This window comes from Carcharodon carcharias, chromosome 5 (genome assembly GCF_017639515.1).
Source record: "Carcharodon carcharias isolate sCarCar2 chromosome 5, sCarCar2.pri, whole genome shotgun sequence".
Lineage (NCBI taxonomy): Eukaryota > Metazoa > Chordata > Chondrichthyes > Lamniformes > Lamnidae > Carcharodon > Carcharodon carcharias.
The window spans coordinates 38,692,393-38,710,244 of NC_054471.1; the positions used below are offsets into that span (position 1 = coordinate 38,692,393).

At 43.7% G+C, this 17,852-nt stretch overlaps 1 protein-coding gene and 1 non-coding gene across 2 annotated transcripts in view; one reads left to right on the top strand and one right to left on the bottom strand.

The window, feature by feature from the left end:
• Positions 1–17,852, top strand: part of mertka (c-mer proto-oncogene tyrosine kinase a) — a 144,055-nt gene that overhangs the window by 12,863 nt on the left and 113,340 nt on the right. The window contains exons 2-3 of the mRNA XM_041187248.1: positions 3,778–4,114; positions 4,908–5,008. Of these exons, the coding sequence (XP_041043182.1) occupies positions 3,778–4,114; positions 4,908–5,008 (438 nt within the window). The remainder of the gene's footprint in view (positions 1–3,777; positions 4,115–4,907; positions 5,009–17,852) is intronic.
• On the bottom strand, positions 4,441–4,575 carry LOC121278542. Its single transcript, XR_005943202.1, has one exon. It is a non-coding gene; the product is annotated as a U11 spliceosomal RNA (small nuclear RNA).

Here is a 17,852-nt window from a genome sequence, read left to right on the forward strand (position 1 = left end):
GGGCTAATTTTTCATCAGGCAGATGGGTCTTTACTGGTGGGCACTCTGAGGCATCCACCAGGAGGTACTCAAAGATGAGCTTCCCTCTGAGCTTCACCCTCATTTTGTATGGGGAAGCTGCCAGCTCTTTTCCTAGGGGCTTTTATTTCCACCCATTCTTATCTCACACCAGCAGCATGGCTGAAATAGCAATTTGACTGCTCGGCAGGGAGGAAACTTGGCTTTTACCCCCACAATCCAAACCAGCAGGCTTTCTATCTTTGGCAGGAGCTTCAGGTCATGAAAGCTGCGATATAAATGCAAATCTTTCCTAATATCCTATAATCATAAAAGTCTAATATATTCTTTTCAAGATTGTGTTGCTATTTCTAAATTTCCAGGGAGTACAATTTTCATATAAAAGCTTAGACTTCAAAAATAGCATTATAGCAAACTTGGAAGAGAGAACACATTGTTCATTTTGCCAGAAGAGGGTAACTGATAATTTATTTCATTGCTGTTTGTGACACCTCGCTGTATGAAAAATGTTTGCTCCATTTGCTGACACAAATCACAAAAGCCAAAACACTTGAAATTGACTTAGTTTATGCAATAAAACAGAAACTAGATAGGCTCTTCTCAAGAAATGTGATTCAAGGTTAATAAACATACCAAGGGTATAGGTTGGTTAGAAGGACTGAAGGCTTTTTTCCTGAAACTTCCTGTGTCACTAAGTACTTGAAGATGCATTTGAGATATTGGACTGAATTTTAACTGAAAAAATAGATGGGCTAGGGCTGGGTGGGGGTGCTTAGGGGGTTGAATTTTCTGTGCCCAGAAGAGGTGGAAGTTGGGGGGGTGGGCCAGGAAAACATGGCTGTGCCGGAATGGTTCCTGATTGCATTCCCACCACTCAGGAACCTTTCCAGGAGTGGGCTGGGATTAGTGTTGGTTGCCTGTTTCATGGAGACGGGTAGCCAATTAACATAGTAAATACTCCAATGAGGGGCAATTTTGCAGCCTTAATGACATTCTTCTGGCAGTGGAGCAGCCCTCTACTGCATGCGGAACCTGCCTGCTGTCCTTAATAGAATGGTAAACGCGGAGACGGCTAATTAAGATGCTGACTCCGGGAAGATTGCGTAAAGCATCAAGTAACCAGGCAACATCCTAAAGAAGAAGACTTGGTGGATTCAGGAGCTGCATGCTTTCTCACCTATCTCTTGGACAAGTGCCTGCCTGAGGAGTTTGCATGATCGGTCCCCCCCTCACCCTCCGGCTACCCTCCCCACCCCCTGTTCCTGGTGTGGGCATACCTGTTGCTGTGACCATTAGTGACTGGATTGGCACTTGGGTTTTTAGTCAGGTGGTTAACTACTCAGCAGAGTTGAAGTTTCACAGCATGAGGGGAAATACTGAATGGCTCACACCAGCTTTCTGGCAGACCCATTCCCTGCAGGCCAGGTCACTAAAAATTCTACCCATTAAGTCTCCTCTTTCTATTTTTGTTGAAGGTAAGATGACCGAAAGAAAAGTTTAAGGAGGTAACAGAGCTAAAGAGGTGGATAGGTATATGTAGGAAATTTCAGAGCCTAGGGCCTTGGTAGCTGAAGGCATGGCTGCCAATGGTGGTGTGATATGAACATACAAATTAGTGGCAGGAGTAGGTTATTTGGCTCCTTGAGGCTGCTCCACCATTCACTAAGATCACAGCTAATCGGATTATGGCCTCAATTCCACAACTCCACACCTATGATAACCTTTGTCACCTTTGTTAGTAAATCTCTCTACCTCTGCCTTAAATTATTCAATGACCTTGCCTCCACCACTCTCCATTGAAGAGAGTTTTAAAGATTCATGATCCTTTGAGAAAATTCCTTATGATCTCTGCCTTAAATGGGAGACCACTCATTTTTAAACTGTGTCCCCTAGTTCTAGGTGAGAAATTGGGGAACGGTAATAAGTGAATTTCTTGTTAGGAGAGTCGGTGCAGACACGATGGGCTGAATGTCCCCCTTTTATGCTGTAAGGATTCTGTTACTCAAAGTTGCAAACCTTTGGCAATTTACAGATTAAATGTTTAGAAAATTGAACAAAAACAACTATTTTATATCCGATGAAGCAAATGCTTTTTTCTACTAGCGTAGAGGGTTCACTGTATGTAGCACTACAGGATGCCCTTGCCTGATCAATCATGTACAATTGTTCACAAGAATGCTGATAATCCTAATGTGTATTATGCCAAGTTGCATGCTTCTAAGTCGGTCCTGAATCTGAGAATGTTGCACTGTTATGTGTTTGTCATTCTCCCTGTAGTGTTTGGAACTTTGGTGCTGTAGATGTGGGTCCATATTTATTAATTTGGATCGGAGCTGTCATCTGACAGGTACATATTTGCCTGAGCTATCGAGTTCTGATGAACAAATGGATAAATTGCAAAGATACTCCATAAGGCATGGTATGAATTCCTAATGTACAGTCTGGGTGATACACTTTTTTTTGCAATTATTTGAGTGGCAAAGGCTGGATAGTAAATCACAGAAACGCTTCTGGGCTTTTCTTCCAAATCACTCCCAACACTTTTTGTGCTGATCCACAGCTGGAAAATTTATCCTATGTGTAAAAATGTTCCACACAAAATATGTACTTCCTATGTATAATTGTAGATTCTGTGCTTCACACTGCAATTACGCACTTTGCTTTCTGAGATAACAGCTGGATCCCCACCCTCTTGACATTGTTCCTAAATCAAATCACCCCATAACCTTTTTAAACTCTGGAGAATTCAATCCTTGGTATCAAATCTACACTGTTTCTTCCAAGGCCAGTATACCCTCCCTAAAATGTGATGTACCGAACTGTTCACTATACTACAGTTGTTGTTTGAACAGGCCTACATATAGCTGTAGCATAACTAACTCCTTGTACTCTAGTCCTCTTGATATAAAGGCTTCCAGCCTTTTTGATTATTTTCTGAATTTAAGAATCAATGCACCGGGACCTGCAAGTCTCTTTGGACCTCCACTGTTTCTAGCTTTTCACCATTTGGAAAGTACTTGTTTTATCCTTTTTGCAGGTCCAAAGTGGATGCCCTCACGTTTCCTTACATTGATATCCATTTGACACAGTTTTGTACATTCACTTAATCTCTCAATATCTCTTTGTGATTCATCTACACTGGTTATTCTCCCACCACCCTTGCGTTATCAGCAAACTTAGATATGTGGCTTTCTAGCCCATCATCTATGTCATTGATAAATACAATGTATGCCTGAGGCCCCAACACTGATCTTTCCAAGACACCACTAGCCCCATCTGGCAACTCGAGTACCTGTCCGTTATCCCGACTTTCTCTCTCCTCTCCTTCACCCAGTTTTCCGACCAGGTCAATAATTTGTCCTCAGTTTCAAGAGCTTCAACTTTAGCTCACAGTCTCTTATGAGGAACTTTATCAAATGCCTTCTGGAAATCTGTTTGAATAATATCTATAGGCATTTCCCTGTCTTTAAATTTAGTAATCACTTCAAAAACTCAAATGAGTTCATCAGGCATGCTGGCTAGGCAGTTGGAAATTTTCAAGGTAGTCAGTCACTCTATCCTTAATTATCTGTTCTCTGTAAATCTGTAAATTATTAGAGTTTATATTGGGCTAACTGGCCTAAAATTCCTTGGTTTCCCTTGCTCACCTTTCTTAAATATCAGAGTGACATGCTTTGTGCAATTTATTTGGTGTCTGCTAGAGCCCTAGTGCAACAAGGCATATTGAAATAATAATTAATGTACTTTGTTGTCCACCAGATGTTCCCCATTCGCGTCCCTTAACTGATGTGCCGCCAGAGAATGTGTCAACGCCAGCTGGAGAACTGCAAACTAATGCCAAAAGCAGCAGTGATGCTCTGTTTGTAGCAAATGTTCGCGAACAGATTAGATTCAAGCCTGGAGCAGCAAACATTGTAATATCTCAAGGCAACTCTGTAAGTTTCAACTGTTCCATTGATGTACCCAATGTGCATCAGGATCTGCGTATTCAGTGGCTGAAGAATGGGAAAGAACTACTAGATGGCCACCGTTGTTTCTACAAAGGGATTGCTTTTGGTGTCAGTGAAAGCAGGTCCAGGATTCTCAGCAGCTGCAGGTACAGGAATGTTTTAAATGTTTTTGGCTTTTGAAAATTGTATCCATGTTGCCTTTTGTATTGGGCCTCTCCCTCAATGTTTTATTTCACTCTTTTTTAAAAAAAAATACTGGTGAATTCTTCAATACAACTTGTCATGTAGTCTATTTTGTCTCTCTTGGGGTCTACTAGAGTGAGCCTTGAGATTCCCTCCCACACACTACTGCACCAGATGCCATGTTAGGCTGAAGCCAGGTGCTGCATTATAGCAAGCCTGGGGAGCAAGGTGGCGGGGAGAGGTGGATAGTAGGGAGGAGGTGGTTGGGACATGAGCAACTTCTTTTTTTCAGAGCGCTGAGACAAACGATCACCAGCAGCTCCAAGAAACAAAAATTGTGCTTCCGAAATCTCTTGATGTCGATTCCGCATGGATAGAGAACAAGCGCCTTGTCCGTGTGCTATTCACAGCAGAAACCCTTCAGCCAATTAAGGACAAGCCATGATTAGGCAGATTAAGAAACAAAGGGTGGTTGTTGTACTTTCAAGTAGTGTTGATGCAGAACATGTAGACACTTCCAACTTTGTGGGGAATAAATGCAGGGTTAGTGATGAACTGTTCCGCATGGCAATGCATGGTGGAAAATAATATTACTTGTAGTAAATGGCATTTTATGACTTCTAGTGTAAAATCGTTATTGAAATTCCTGAAAGGGGTGCAGGGGTGGGTGGATGTGGAAGCAGGGACAGGAATGCTTTTGTAAAAATAAAGTCCTGTGCATCTTGAGAGCAATCTATGCATGTTTTTTCCCCACAGCATCTCCAGCGTACAGCATTCTGACGCAGGTGCCTACAACTGCAGGATACTAATCTCTAATGTACCCATTGAATCAGACATTATCAATCTTCAGATTGAAGGTATGACTTTGACTACAGCATGTCACCTTGGAACCATTGTGCGTGCCTAGTCAGTGATAGATAACAACTTTCTAACCAGATGGTAAAAGGAATGGGGCATTGAGTAATTGGTGGAATGACATCAGGAATTAAACTATAGTTATGAGGAGAGATGTGATATACAGGGATTATCTCCATTTGGGTAGAGAAGATTGAGACTATTTAGTCAAGGCTTTTAAATTATGATGGATTTTTATGAGGTGAAAGGGCAATCTATTTATGTTTGGAAAGTCATTGATGAACAACAGGATTTGTCGATTCAGAGCTATCACCTAAGATTGAGGAGAAAGACTGGTGAATATTTTTGAGAAAGAATTGTTAAAATGTGGAATGCTTCACCACAGGGAATAATTGAAGCAAAGATTGTTGCATCTCTGAAAGGAAGAGTTGATTTGAAAATTTGAAGCTGAAAGAAATAGAGGAACCTGGAGAGAGCAATGGGATTAGTTTCTGATTGCTTTAGGTAAGGGCAGGTATAAATAGGATGGGCTGAATGGCCTTCCTCTACAATGTAAACTTTTGATGTACAATTTGGGACTGAATACCATCTGCAATGTAGCTTAACTTAGTAAAATCATGTTGTAGACATCATACTAAAATACGGTGTTCCTGCAAATTTAATTGTGTAATCATCAGAGGAGTTGAATGTTTGCATTCTAGAGTGTGTCATGTTCCATGCTTTTTTATCATTCCTCATTCAGGCCACTGGATCTAAAAGCAAACGTTCCATTGAAAAGGAGCTGTCATTTTGTAACTTTGTAGCGCACGCTTCCAACTGAACTGCATCAGGTTAGGATAACATGACAGGATTGGAAACTAGGATTGTTCCCATCTTGCTGGAGTTATAGTGCTGGAGCCAGTTGAAAGGTGTGGCTAAGGCTGCTAGCCCTGCATTTTTCAGTGCCTTTCTTTTAAAGGAGGATGCTCACTTTCAACTCAACGTGTCTGCATTTTTTTCTCTTCAATCCAAAAACAGTCTAGGTGAAATTGCAAGATCATCATGTGTAGAATTCTCAGTGTGAACCTCTGTCTTCTTGTACAATCATAGAAATTTATGGCACACAAGGAGGACATTCAGCTCATGATGTCTGTACTAAAAAAAAAGCAGCTGTCCACCTAACTTGACGATTCAGCTCTTAGCCCATAGGCTTTTAGGCTAACAGTGCTTCAAGTACATTTGGTTTTTTTGATGAGAGTTTCTGCCTCTTTTAGGCAGTGAACTCCAGAACCCCAATCCTCTTGACAGCCATAGTCACTGTGGTACAGAAGGAGGCCATTTGGCCCATTGAGTCCATGCTCTAAGGAACAATCCAGCCAGTCCTCTTTCCCCTGCTCTAGCCCTGCAAGTTTTTTCCCTCAAGTTCCCAGTTAATTTGCTTTTGAAATCAGCGATTGTCTCGGCTTCCACCACCCTTGCAGGCAGCGTGTTTGTTACCATTCGCTGGGTTCAAAAGTTCTTCCTTACATTTTCGCCCTTGCTCCCCCACCAAAATTTTAAATCTGTGTCCCTTAATCCTGGTACCAACAGCTAATGGGAACTGCTTTTCTTTGTTGACCTTACCTAAAGCTGTCTTAACTTATACCCTACTATGAAATCCTCCCTCAATCTTCTTTGCTCCAAGGAGAACAACCCCATCTTCTCCCACCTAACTTTTTGTAGCTAAAGTCTCTCTTATTCTGGTAAATTTCCTCTGCACCCTATCAAGGACCCTGACATCTTCCTTCAGTATGGTGACCAGAACAGGATGCAATACTCTGCCTAACCAGAGCTTTATATAGGTTCAGTATCACTTCCCTCCTTTTACACTCGATTTATGAAGCCCAAGATCCAACATCCTTTACTAATTACTCTCTCAATATGTCCTGTCACCCTTAAAGATCTAAATACATAGATCTTTCTGTACCTGCAGACTCTTCAGAACTCTGCCAGTAAGTCAAAATTGACTTTGCCGATTCTTTCTGCCAAATTACATCACCTTACAATTCTCTGTATTAAATTCCATCTGCCACTTTCCTGCCCATTCTGTAGCCCATCCATGTCTTTTGGCAGTCAACTGGTATCACCCTCAATGCTTGCCACCTCTCTGTGTTGTGCAATTTTATTCTGTGTTTCAATATCTAATGGCAGAATTTTATGGTTCCCACTCAGAGGGATTGTGCTGTGGGGGGGGGCATGACCCATAAAATTCCCCGGATGGCCCTCCCACCTGTCCTGACCTCTCCTCAGTTCCTCAGTTTTACGTTGGGACAGGTGAGATTTAGGCAATTGAGGCCCTTAAGTGGGCAATTTTCAGGCTGGTGGGAGGAATTCAGGAGTGGGGATAGCCTGGCAAGTCCCTCTGCTCAGGCTACAGGTGGGAAGGGGAGGGCCATCTCCTTCAATGGCCTCCTTTCCACATTAGGTGTCACGACCTCCAATGTCTGCCCCCTGCAGGTGGTCCCTCCCCACCTGCAACCCCGGCTTCTCCACCAAGACCCCACCCTATCTCCTCACCTTCCCACCCTGCTGCGGTACCACCTATGCTTACCTGGTCCTGGACTCTGTGCCTTTGAACCTCAGGACTACATGTAATCCCAATCCTAGCCCTTACTGCTACTGGCACAGCTGGGATAACATATTGGCTGGAAGCTCTCTGAGGTGTGACTTCTTATTGAATGAGTTACAAAAGTCCTGCCTGCAGCCAAATAATGCTCCTTGGAGTGTTCCCCATTGACTCTTCGGATGGCAGGCCAGCAAACCCTGTCACCTGAAAAATCCTATCCTATATCATTTATCTACTCAAATGGAATATCAAAAAAAGTAGCCCCAGCGTTGATCCTTGGGGAACACCACTGCCTGCCATCCACCAGTCATGATTGGCTATTTTTTTTCCTTAAGTCGATACTTTCTCGATGCTTTCTTAAAATCCACACAGATAACATTTATTGCATTCCCTTCAACCTTCCCTGTCACTTCTGGGTAAAAAGAAATTATCCTAAATTCCCCCTTATTCTTTTACCAATTACTTTTAAAATCTATGCCCCCTCGTTAGTGACCTCTCTGCTGCGGAAAGAGGTCCTTGCCTATCCGCTCTATCTAAGCACTTAATAATTTCATACACTGCAATTAAATCTCCCCTCAGCCTCCCCTGTTCTAAACAACTCGGCCTATCCCCTACTTCCTCATAACCTAAATTTTCCAGTCCTGATAACATTGTCATAAATCTCCTAAATGCCCCCTCTAGTGTGATCATATCCTTCCTCTAACATGGTGACCAAACTGTACCCAGTGCTCCAGCTGTGGCCTAACTAACGCTTATTATATCTCTAGCATAACCTCCCTGCTCCTGTATTCCAAATTCAGCTAATAAAGGAAAGTAACCTGGGATGACTGTCACTTTAAAATAAGTTCAACTGAGTAAGGGGCACGTGGTTTTTTCAGCCAATGTGTAGCTAGTGCAGGGCAACAAATTCTAGGGGAGGAGTTTCCTAGGAGATGGTTGTTTGAGGGGCTGGTTAGCTACAAGCAGCCACAGAAGCTCTCATGTAAATAAAGTTCATTTTGTTTGACTAAGAAGCCTCCCAGAGTGTATTTCGACATTTGGCGACAAGGAGAAAGTATCCTGGCGCTGCACCTGTGTGTATCATGTTTAATCAACGACCGTGAATGGGACATTATATTACTCACTGAGATGCCCCTTCTTGGCCGGACAGACCCAGTCGACTCCTCTGCAGAGGAATGGGATCAATATGTCGAGTGCCTTGGATTCTATTTTTCAGGCGAATGAAATAAGGGATGAGGAGAAGCGTAAGTCGATCTTCCTGAGCATTTGTGGAAGCCATACTTACAATCTGATCTGCAGCCTTACTGCTCGAAGCGCACCTGACTCCAACTTATTCAATGAGTTAGCACTTAAAGGTCGTTTCCAACCGAAACCTTCAGTCATCATGCAACGTTATCAGTTTAATTCACGAGTGAGAGTCCCAGGGGGAATCGATTGCGTCATACATTGCGAAACTCAAACAATTATCAGAGCATTGCAATCTTGGTACGACCTTAAGCGATATGCTGCGAGATCGATTAGCCTGTGGTGTGTGTAATACAATGCCGGTTAGCAGAAGTTGATATTGATTTCAAATGCGTGATGGAGATTGTGCTCGCTATGGAAAGCGCTGAGACAGATGCATTGGAACTGCAGGGCGCACAAAGTACACCAATTGGTGTGGGAACCTGCAGCCAGCCATGGTGACAAATCGGCTGAAGCCATTGGAAAAAGGGAAGCAGTTCCAGTCAACTACAAAACTGAAAGATACAGCGGAGGCAGTCGGGCAGTGATCCCTAAGGCCCAATATTATCAATGTGGGAGTAACCACACTCCTAAATCTTGTCAATTTAAGGAGGCTGAGTGCCATTTTTGTGGGGGAATAAGTTCACCTGAGGAGACAATGCAGGGCTAGGTCCAGGCACCTGAATAGCCAATCCAACAAGATGTTACAAGTACACAGTGTAGAAGACCCTGGTACCAGTAAGTCTGATATTTACTCACTTTTCAGACAGACCCAATCACCATAACACTCTGTGTAAATGGGAAGCCTCTAAATATGGAAGTAGATACAGGTGCATCAGTCACTGTGATGAGCAAGCACACATTCCAGTATTTGAGAGGGGTGCCCAGCCTTTAAATTTAGATAGCACTTCAGCCAAGCTGAAAACATACACTGGAGAAGAACTAAAGGGGAGCGGTTGTACCTGTAAGCTACGGACAGCAGCCTGTCCCACTACCTATCGTGGTAGTAATGGGTAAAGGACCAAGCCTTCTGGACCGTGATTAGCTCGAGAAAATAAAACTAAATTGGGCTGATGTTTTCCAGATGAGAATAGGGGGATTTTCAGAATTGTTAAGAAAATATAATGGTGAATTATGCAAAATTAAGGGCTTACAAGCCAAAATCTACATGGATCTGGAAGTCATTCCCCAATTTTTCAGATCTAGACTGTTATCATATGCCCTGTGTGAGAAAGTGAATGCTGAACTAAAGAGGTTAGGAGAAGTAGGTATTATCCAACCGGTTCAGTTTTTGGAACGGGCTGCACCCATCGTCTCCGTCTTAAAGCTTGACAAGACTATCCGCATTTGTGGTGATTACAAACAAACCGTCAATCAGGCCACAAAGCTGGACAAGTATCCTCTTCCATGAATCAAAGATCTTTATGCAAAACTGGCCAGGAACCAGTCATATCCCAAGCTGGGCACGAGTCATGCTTACCAACAGCTTGAGTTGGATGACGGTTCCTGAGGATATGTCACGATATACACCCACAAAGGGCTTTTTCAGTATATGCGCTTGCCTTTTGATGTCTCGCTGGCATGTGCAATATTCTGACGCGCAATGAAGAGCCTGCTACAGGGGTTGCCATAGGTTGTGGTAAACCTCGATGATGTGCTCATCCCTGGGGCCACGGAAGCCGAACAACTGGCAAATTTAGAAGTGGTGCTAAAAAGATTCCAGGAGGCTGAAGTCCACCTCAAGAAAGAAAAGTGCACATGTCAAGCCAAGGAAGTGACTTACCTGGACATGGGATCAATGCTGAAGGGTTACACCCTGTCAAGGAGAAAGTCAGGGCCATAAAGGAAGCGCCTTCTCCCACTAACATGCCTGATCTTAAATCGTTTCTAGGAATAGTCAGTTATCATGGGCGGTTTTTGCTAAATCTATCCACTGTGCTGACCCCCTTACATGCCCTATTAAAGCAGCACCACCTTGAGTTCTTGGGCGAACTCCTCAGGAAATGGCTTTCAACAAGGTGAAGCAATTGCTGCAGCCTTCAAGTCCACTTGTACACTTCCTCCTATCAAAGGAACTAATACTGACATGCGACGCTTCCTTATGGTGTTAGGGTAGTGTTGTCCCATGAGATGGCTGACAGCTCCGAAAGTGTTCTTGACACATGTATCAGTAGCTGAAAGAGGCTATTCACAATTCAAAAAAGAGGGCCTATCGATAGTTTTCGTCGTCAGAAAGCTCCATTATTATCTACATGAGAGTCATCTCACTATCATTTCAGACCTCAAGCTGCTGTCGGGCCTTTTTAAGGCTACGCCACCAATTGCCTCTGCGTGGACTTAGAATTGAGTATTGATCCTGGCCACATATGAATACACCTTCAAACGCTGACCAGGGGTACATATTGTTAATGTGAATATGATCAGTCACCTGCTCTTGAGAGAAAGTATTACATGTACAACTATTCCTCAAGAAATTGTCTTGGCCGTAAACTTTTTGGATATGCTACCGGCCTGTGCGAAACAAATCAAAACTTGGACCAGTCCGGATCCACTGTTATCTGGAGTGCGGGATAAAATCCTTATGGGATGGGACAATGAAGCAGCTTCAGAGGACATGAAACCCTACTCCAACTGTAAACATGATGGTATTGGGGGTCGTGAGTAGCTGTTCCTGTGCCAGGCTGGGAGCCACTCCTGATGGAACTACACAGTGGCCACCTTGGTACCTCAAATTAAAATGCTAGCCAGGAGTTATGTATGGTGGCCTGGAATCAACACCGATTTTGAAAACTTGGTCAGGTGCTGCCAACAGTGCCAGTTGCAGCAAAACCTGCCAGCCACAGCTCCACTACACCCTTGGGGATGGCCTGGCTGGCCATGGGCCTTCATCCATGTCAGTTAAGTAGGACCATTTATGGGTACGATGTTTCTCCTCGCAATTGATGCACACTGCAAGTGGATAGGAATTTTTGAGGTGAAAACGCCAATATCGATGGCGACCATCGAAAAGCTGCAGCACTGGTTTGCCTGAAGTAATCATGTCTGATTACAGGGAAGTGTTCACGAGTGTGGAGTTTCAAATCTTCACCACTCTCAAAGGTATAAAACACATAAGGACAGTGCCCTACCACCCAGCATCGAATGGCTTAACTGAGAGCCATTCAAACTTTTAAATCTGGCATAAAAAAACTATCAAGTGGATCTTTAGCAACAAGAGTCTCACATTTTCTTCTGAGTTATGTATCACCCCACAACCAACGTTAGGTGTTCCTCCTGCTGAACTGTGAGTGAAATGTCATCTCAGGTCAAGTTTAAGTCTTTGCATTTCCAAATTTTCAGGGGAGGGTAGAGTCAAGTCAGTACAACCAGAAGACAAGTCATGATTCTCACAGTATAACTAGGAAGTTCTTAATTAATGAAAATATGTACGTGAAAAACTTGGGTAGCGGTCCTAGGTGGATTCTTGGGAGGGTAGTCTCTGAGGCCGGACTTCTTTCTTATGAAGTAAGGATAGAGGGATGGATCATTTGGCAGCACATTGACCACTTGAGGGATAGAGAGGCACTCCCGCAGTCGGTGTTACTACTGAATGTTGGCAAACTTGTGTGCACCGCAGATTCTGGTCGACCTGTAATAAACATCAAGGACATCCCTGTGGAAGTTAATGATAATGAATTGTCTGTATCAAAGGAGGTACCCGTAAGTTCAGTTCCAGAAAATGTTGATCTAGTAGAAGCCTCCCAATCTATTGAACTATGCCGCTTGACGCAAATTCGAAAACCATCCCAAAGACTTAGTTTATAACTATGGGGTCTGTTGTACGTATTGTGTAATTGAAATCCAGGCTGACGGCATATGTAATTATTTCTAGAATTCAGAACATTTTTGGTTCAATTGTATAAAGCAATTGTTAACTGAAAAGATGTACAGAAGAGTTAAGAGGGAGGGATGTTTTGACTGTCACTTTAAGTTTAGTTCAACTGAGTAGGGGTCACGTGATTTGTTCAAACAATGTGTAGTTAGTGTGGGAGAAAACATCCTAGGGGAGGAGTTTCCCAGGAGACGGTTGTATGAGGGGCTGGTTAGATATAAGCAGCCACAGAAGCTCTCATGTAAATAAAGTTCGTTTTGTTTGACTAAGAAGCCTCCCAGAGTGAGTTGCCTTCATAACTGTTTTGGTTATGTGGCTGAGTTCCTTCAGGAATCTGGGGACTTGCACTCCAAGGCACCTCTATTCCTCTACAATTCCTGTATCCTGCCATTTATTATGTATTTTCTTGCTTTGCTTGCCCTCTCCTCACATTACCTCACACTTACCCAGATTGAATTCTGTTTGTCACTTTTCTACCTATCTAACCAGTCCATAAATATCTTCCTGTAGTCTGCAGCCTTCTTCCTCACTAACAACCACACAGCCAATTTTTGTATTACATACGAAAGTACCCAGGGTAATGCTCTGGGGACCTATGTTCGAATCCCGCCTCAGCAGATGGTGGAATTTGAATTAAACAAAAATCTGGAAATAAAAGTCTAATGATGATCAGGAAGCCATTGTGAATTGTTGTAAAAACCCACCTGGTTCACTAATGTCCTTTAGGGAAGGAAATCTGCTGTCCTTACCTGGTCTGGCCTAGGTGTGACCCCAGACCCACAGCAATATGGTTGACTCTTAACTGCCCTCTGAACAAGGGCAATTAGGAATGGGTAATAAACGCTGGCCTATTCAGCAATACCAACTTCCCATGAATGAATTTAAAAAAAAAAACGAGTTAGGAGCAGGAGTAGGCCATTCGGCCCCTCGAGCCTGCTCCGCCATCCAGTAAGATCATGGCTAATCTGATTGTAGTCTCAACCTCACATTCCTGCCTACCCCATAACCTTTCATCCCCTTGTTAATCAAGAATCTATCTAGCTCTGCCTTAAAAATATTCAAAGCCTCTGCCCCCACTGTCTTTTGAGGAAGAGAGTTCCAAAGGCTCATTACCCTCCGAGGGAAAAAAAATTCTCCTCACCTCTGTCTTAAATGAGTGACCCCGAGTTCAACATTCTCCCACAAGAGGAAGCATCCTTTCCATGTCCACCCTGTCAAGACCCCTCAGGATCTTAAAGGTTTCAATCAAGTCACCTCTTACTCTTCTAAATTCCAGTGGATACAAGCCTAACCTGTCCAGCCTTTCCTCATAAGGCAACCCACCCATTCCTGGTATTAGTCTAATAAACCTTTTCTGAATTACTGCTAATGCATTTACATCTTTCCTTAAGTAAGGAGACCAATACTGTACAAAATACTCCAGATGTCTCACCAATGCCCTGCACAACTGAAGCAGCGCCTGCATATTTTTGTAATCAATTCCCCTCACAATAAATGATAACATTCTATTAGCTTCCCTAATTACTTGCTGTATCTGCATACTAGCCTTTTGTGAGATCCCTCTGAATCTGAGCTCTGCAATCTCTCACCATTCAGATAATCTTTTTCATTTGTCCTGCAAATATTAACAATTTCACATTTGCTCACATTATACTCCATTTGCCAGATCTTTGCCCATTCCCTTAACCTAACTATGTCCCTCTGTAGTCTCCTTACCTCCTCTTCACAATTTGCTAACTTTGTCATCAGCAAATTTAGCAAACTTTTTAATCATGCCCCTGCGTTTAAGGTTAAATCATGGATATATCTGATGAGAAGCAAGGGATCCAATACTGAGCCCTACAAAACTTGACTGGAAATCAGCCTTCAGTCACAAAAAGATCTGTCAACCTTAACCATGGCTTCCTGCTACAGAACCAATTTTGTACTCGATTTGCCACTTTCCCTTTGATCCAGTGGCCTTTTTTCCTTTCTGTCCAGTCTGTCATGTGGATCCTTGCTAAAATCTGTATTGATTGTACCAGAAAAATTTTGACTCAAAGACTATCTTTGTTACTTTGCACAGCTTAGTGTGGCACCCTTGCACCTCTATCAATGTAACTATTAAGCATCTACTCTATTTTTTGGACAAAATAAGTTTGTATAATTATTTCCTGCCCAGTCAAATGTGGCAACACAGGATGGAGGGAAATATATGATACTGAGCAAGCTGAAGAGAGATTCTGGAAAGAAGGGGAGGAGGAAGGGAAAACGTTAATTTGGTATGGGGGACATTTGAGTCATAATTTGTGTTTCACTTCTCCTTCCTGTCATGGGTTATGTTATATACTCAAAAAGCAAATCTCAGCAAGAGGAATTGGAAAGGCAGCTTGGTGGAGTCAGAAGATCTTCAGAATCACAGAATCTCACAGTGCAAAAGAGGCCCTTCGGCCCATCGAGTCTGCACCGACACGTGAGAAACACCTGACCTACCTATCTAATCCCATTTACCAGTACTTGGCCCATAGCCTTGGGGCCATTAAGGCAGTTATTAGAAATTATAAATTAGGATGCTTTGGTCCAGTTGATAAATACACGATTCACTGGAACTGAAGTGTGAAAACCAGCAAGGTCTCCAAGATTGATCTCTGTTTTATGCTGAAGTAGCAAATCTGAACCAGGACGGAGGTTAGGGTGCCACAATTAGCTGCAATAGCCCTGGGCTAGGCAAAGAAATATTTGCTCCTCAGCAATGTGGCTGACTCTTAAATGCCTTCTGAAATGGCCTTACAAGCCACTCAGTTGTACCAAACCACTACAGAAAATTGTATAAGGAATGAAATTGGAAATAACCCCTGTGAACCCTGCAAAGTTCTTCTTACTAATACCTGGGGCCTAGTGCGAAAATTGGGAGAGCTGTTGAACAGACTAGTCAAGCAACAGCCTGACATAGTCATACTCACTGGGTCATACCTTACAGACAATGCACTAGACGCCACCATCACCAGCCCTGGGTATGTCCTGTCCCACCAGCAGGACAGACACAGCAGTATGCTGATTGCCATGTACTGTTTCTTCACACACACACAAACCACCACCCCCCCCAGCTGACCAATCAAGGGCGCAGAATATACTGTGGGTGTGGAGCTTCAATGTCCATCACCAAGAGTGGCTCAGTAACACCACTACAAACCGAGCTGGCTGAGTCCTAAAGGACATAGCTGCTAGACTGGGACTGCGGCAGGTTGTGAGGGAATCAACAAGAGGGAAAAACATACTTGACCTCATCCTCACCAACCTGCCTGCTGCAGATGCATCTGTCCATGACAGTATCGGTAGGATTGACCACCGCACAGTCCTTGTGGCGATGAAATCCAATCTTCACATAGATGATACCCTCCATCGTGTTGTGTGGCACTACCACCATGCTAAATGGGATAGATTTTGAGCAGATCTAGCAACTAAAGACTGGGCATCCATGAGGTGCCGTGGGCTGTCGACGATGGCAGAATTGTAGTCAACCACAATCTGTTACCTCATGGCCTGTCATATCCCTCACTCTACCATTACCACCAAGCCAGGGGATCAACCCTGGCTCAATGCACACTGCAGGACGGCATGCCAGGAGCAGACCAGGCATACCTAAAAATCAGGTGTCAACCTAGTGAAGCTACAACACAGAACTACTTTCATGCCAAACAGCATAAGCAGCAAGAAACAGACAGAGCTAAGCGATTCTGGAATCATTGGATTGGATCTAAACTCTGCAGTCCTGCCACATCCAGTCGTGAATGGTGGTAGACAATTAAGCAACTCTGAGGAGGAGGCTCCACAAATATCTCCATCCTCGATCATTGGGGAGCCCAGCACATCAGTGCAAAAGATAAGACTGAAGCATTTGAAACAATCTTCAGCCAGAACTGCCAAGCAGATGATCCACTCCTGCATCCTCTGGAGGTCCCCAGCATCACAGATGCCAGTCTTCAGCCAATTTGATTCACTCCACATGATATCAAGAAACAGCTGAAGGCACTAGATAGTGCAAAGGCTATGGGCCCTGACAATATTCCGGCATTAGTACTGAAGACTTGTATCCAGAACTTGCAGCACCCCTAGTCAAGCTGTTCCAGTACAGCTACAACGTGGGCAGCTACCCAGCAATGTGGAAAATTGCCCAGGTATGTCCTGTCCACATAAAGCAGGACAAATCCAACCTGACTAATTACCACCACATCAGTCTACTCTTGATCATTAGTCAAGTGAGGAAGGGGTACAGTGCTATCAAGCAGCATGTGTTTAGCAATAACCTTCTTACTGATGCTCAGTTTGGGTTCCACCAGGGCCACTCAGCTACTGACCTCATTACAGCCTTTGCTCAAACATGGACAACAGAGCTGAACTCCCGAGGTGAGGTGAGAGTGACTGCCCCTGACATCAAGGCAGCATTTGACCGAGTGTGATATCAAGGAGCCCTAGCAAAACTGGAGTCATTGGGAATTGAGTGGTGGGGGTGGGAACTCTCTGCTGGTTGGAGTCCTACCTAGCACAAAGGAAGATGTTTGTGGTTGTTGGAGGTCAATCATCTCATTTCCAGGAGATCACTGCAGGAGTTCCTTAGGGTAGTGTCCATTGCCCAATCATCTTCAGCTGCTTTATCAATGACCTTCCGTCATAAGGTCAGAAGTGGAGATGTTTGTTGATAATTGCATGTGTTCAGCATTCGCGACTCCTCAGATACTGAAGCAGTCCATGTCCAAATGCAGCAAGACCTGGACAATATCCAGGCTTCAGCTGACATGTGGCAAGTGACATTGGCACCACACAAGTGTCAGGCAATGACCATTTCCAACAGGAGAGAATCTAACCATCGTGCCTTGACAGTCAATGGCATTATCATTGCTGAATTCCTCCACTAGCAACATCCTGGGGATTACCATTGACCAGAAACTGAACTGGACTAGCCATATAAACACTGTGGCTACAAGAGCAGGTCAGAGGCTTGGAATCCTGCAGTGAGTAACTCACCTTCTGACTCCCCAAAACCTTCCACCATCTGCAAGGCACAATCAGGAGTGCCAAGATAAAAGCAAAATACTGCGGATGTTGGAAATCAGAAACAAAACAGAAAATGTTGGAAAAAGATTTAATCCCCCCCCTCCCCATCCAAATCATTGATATAGATTGTGAA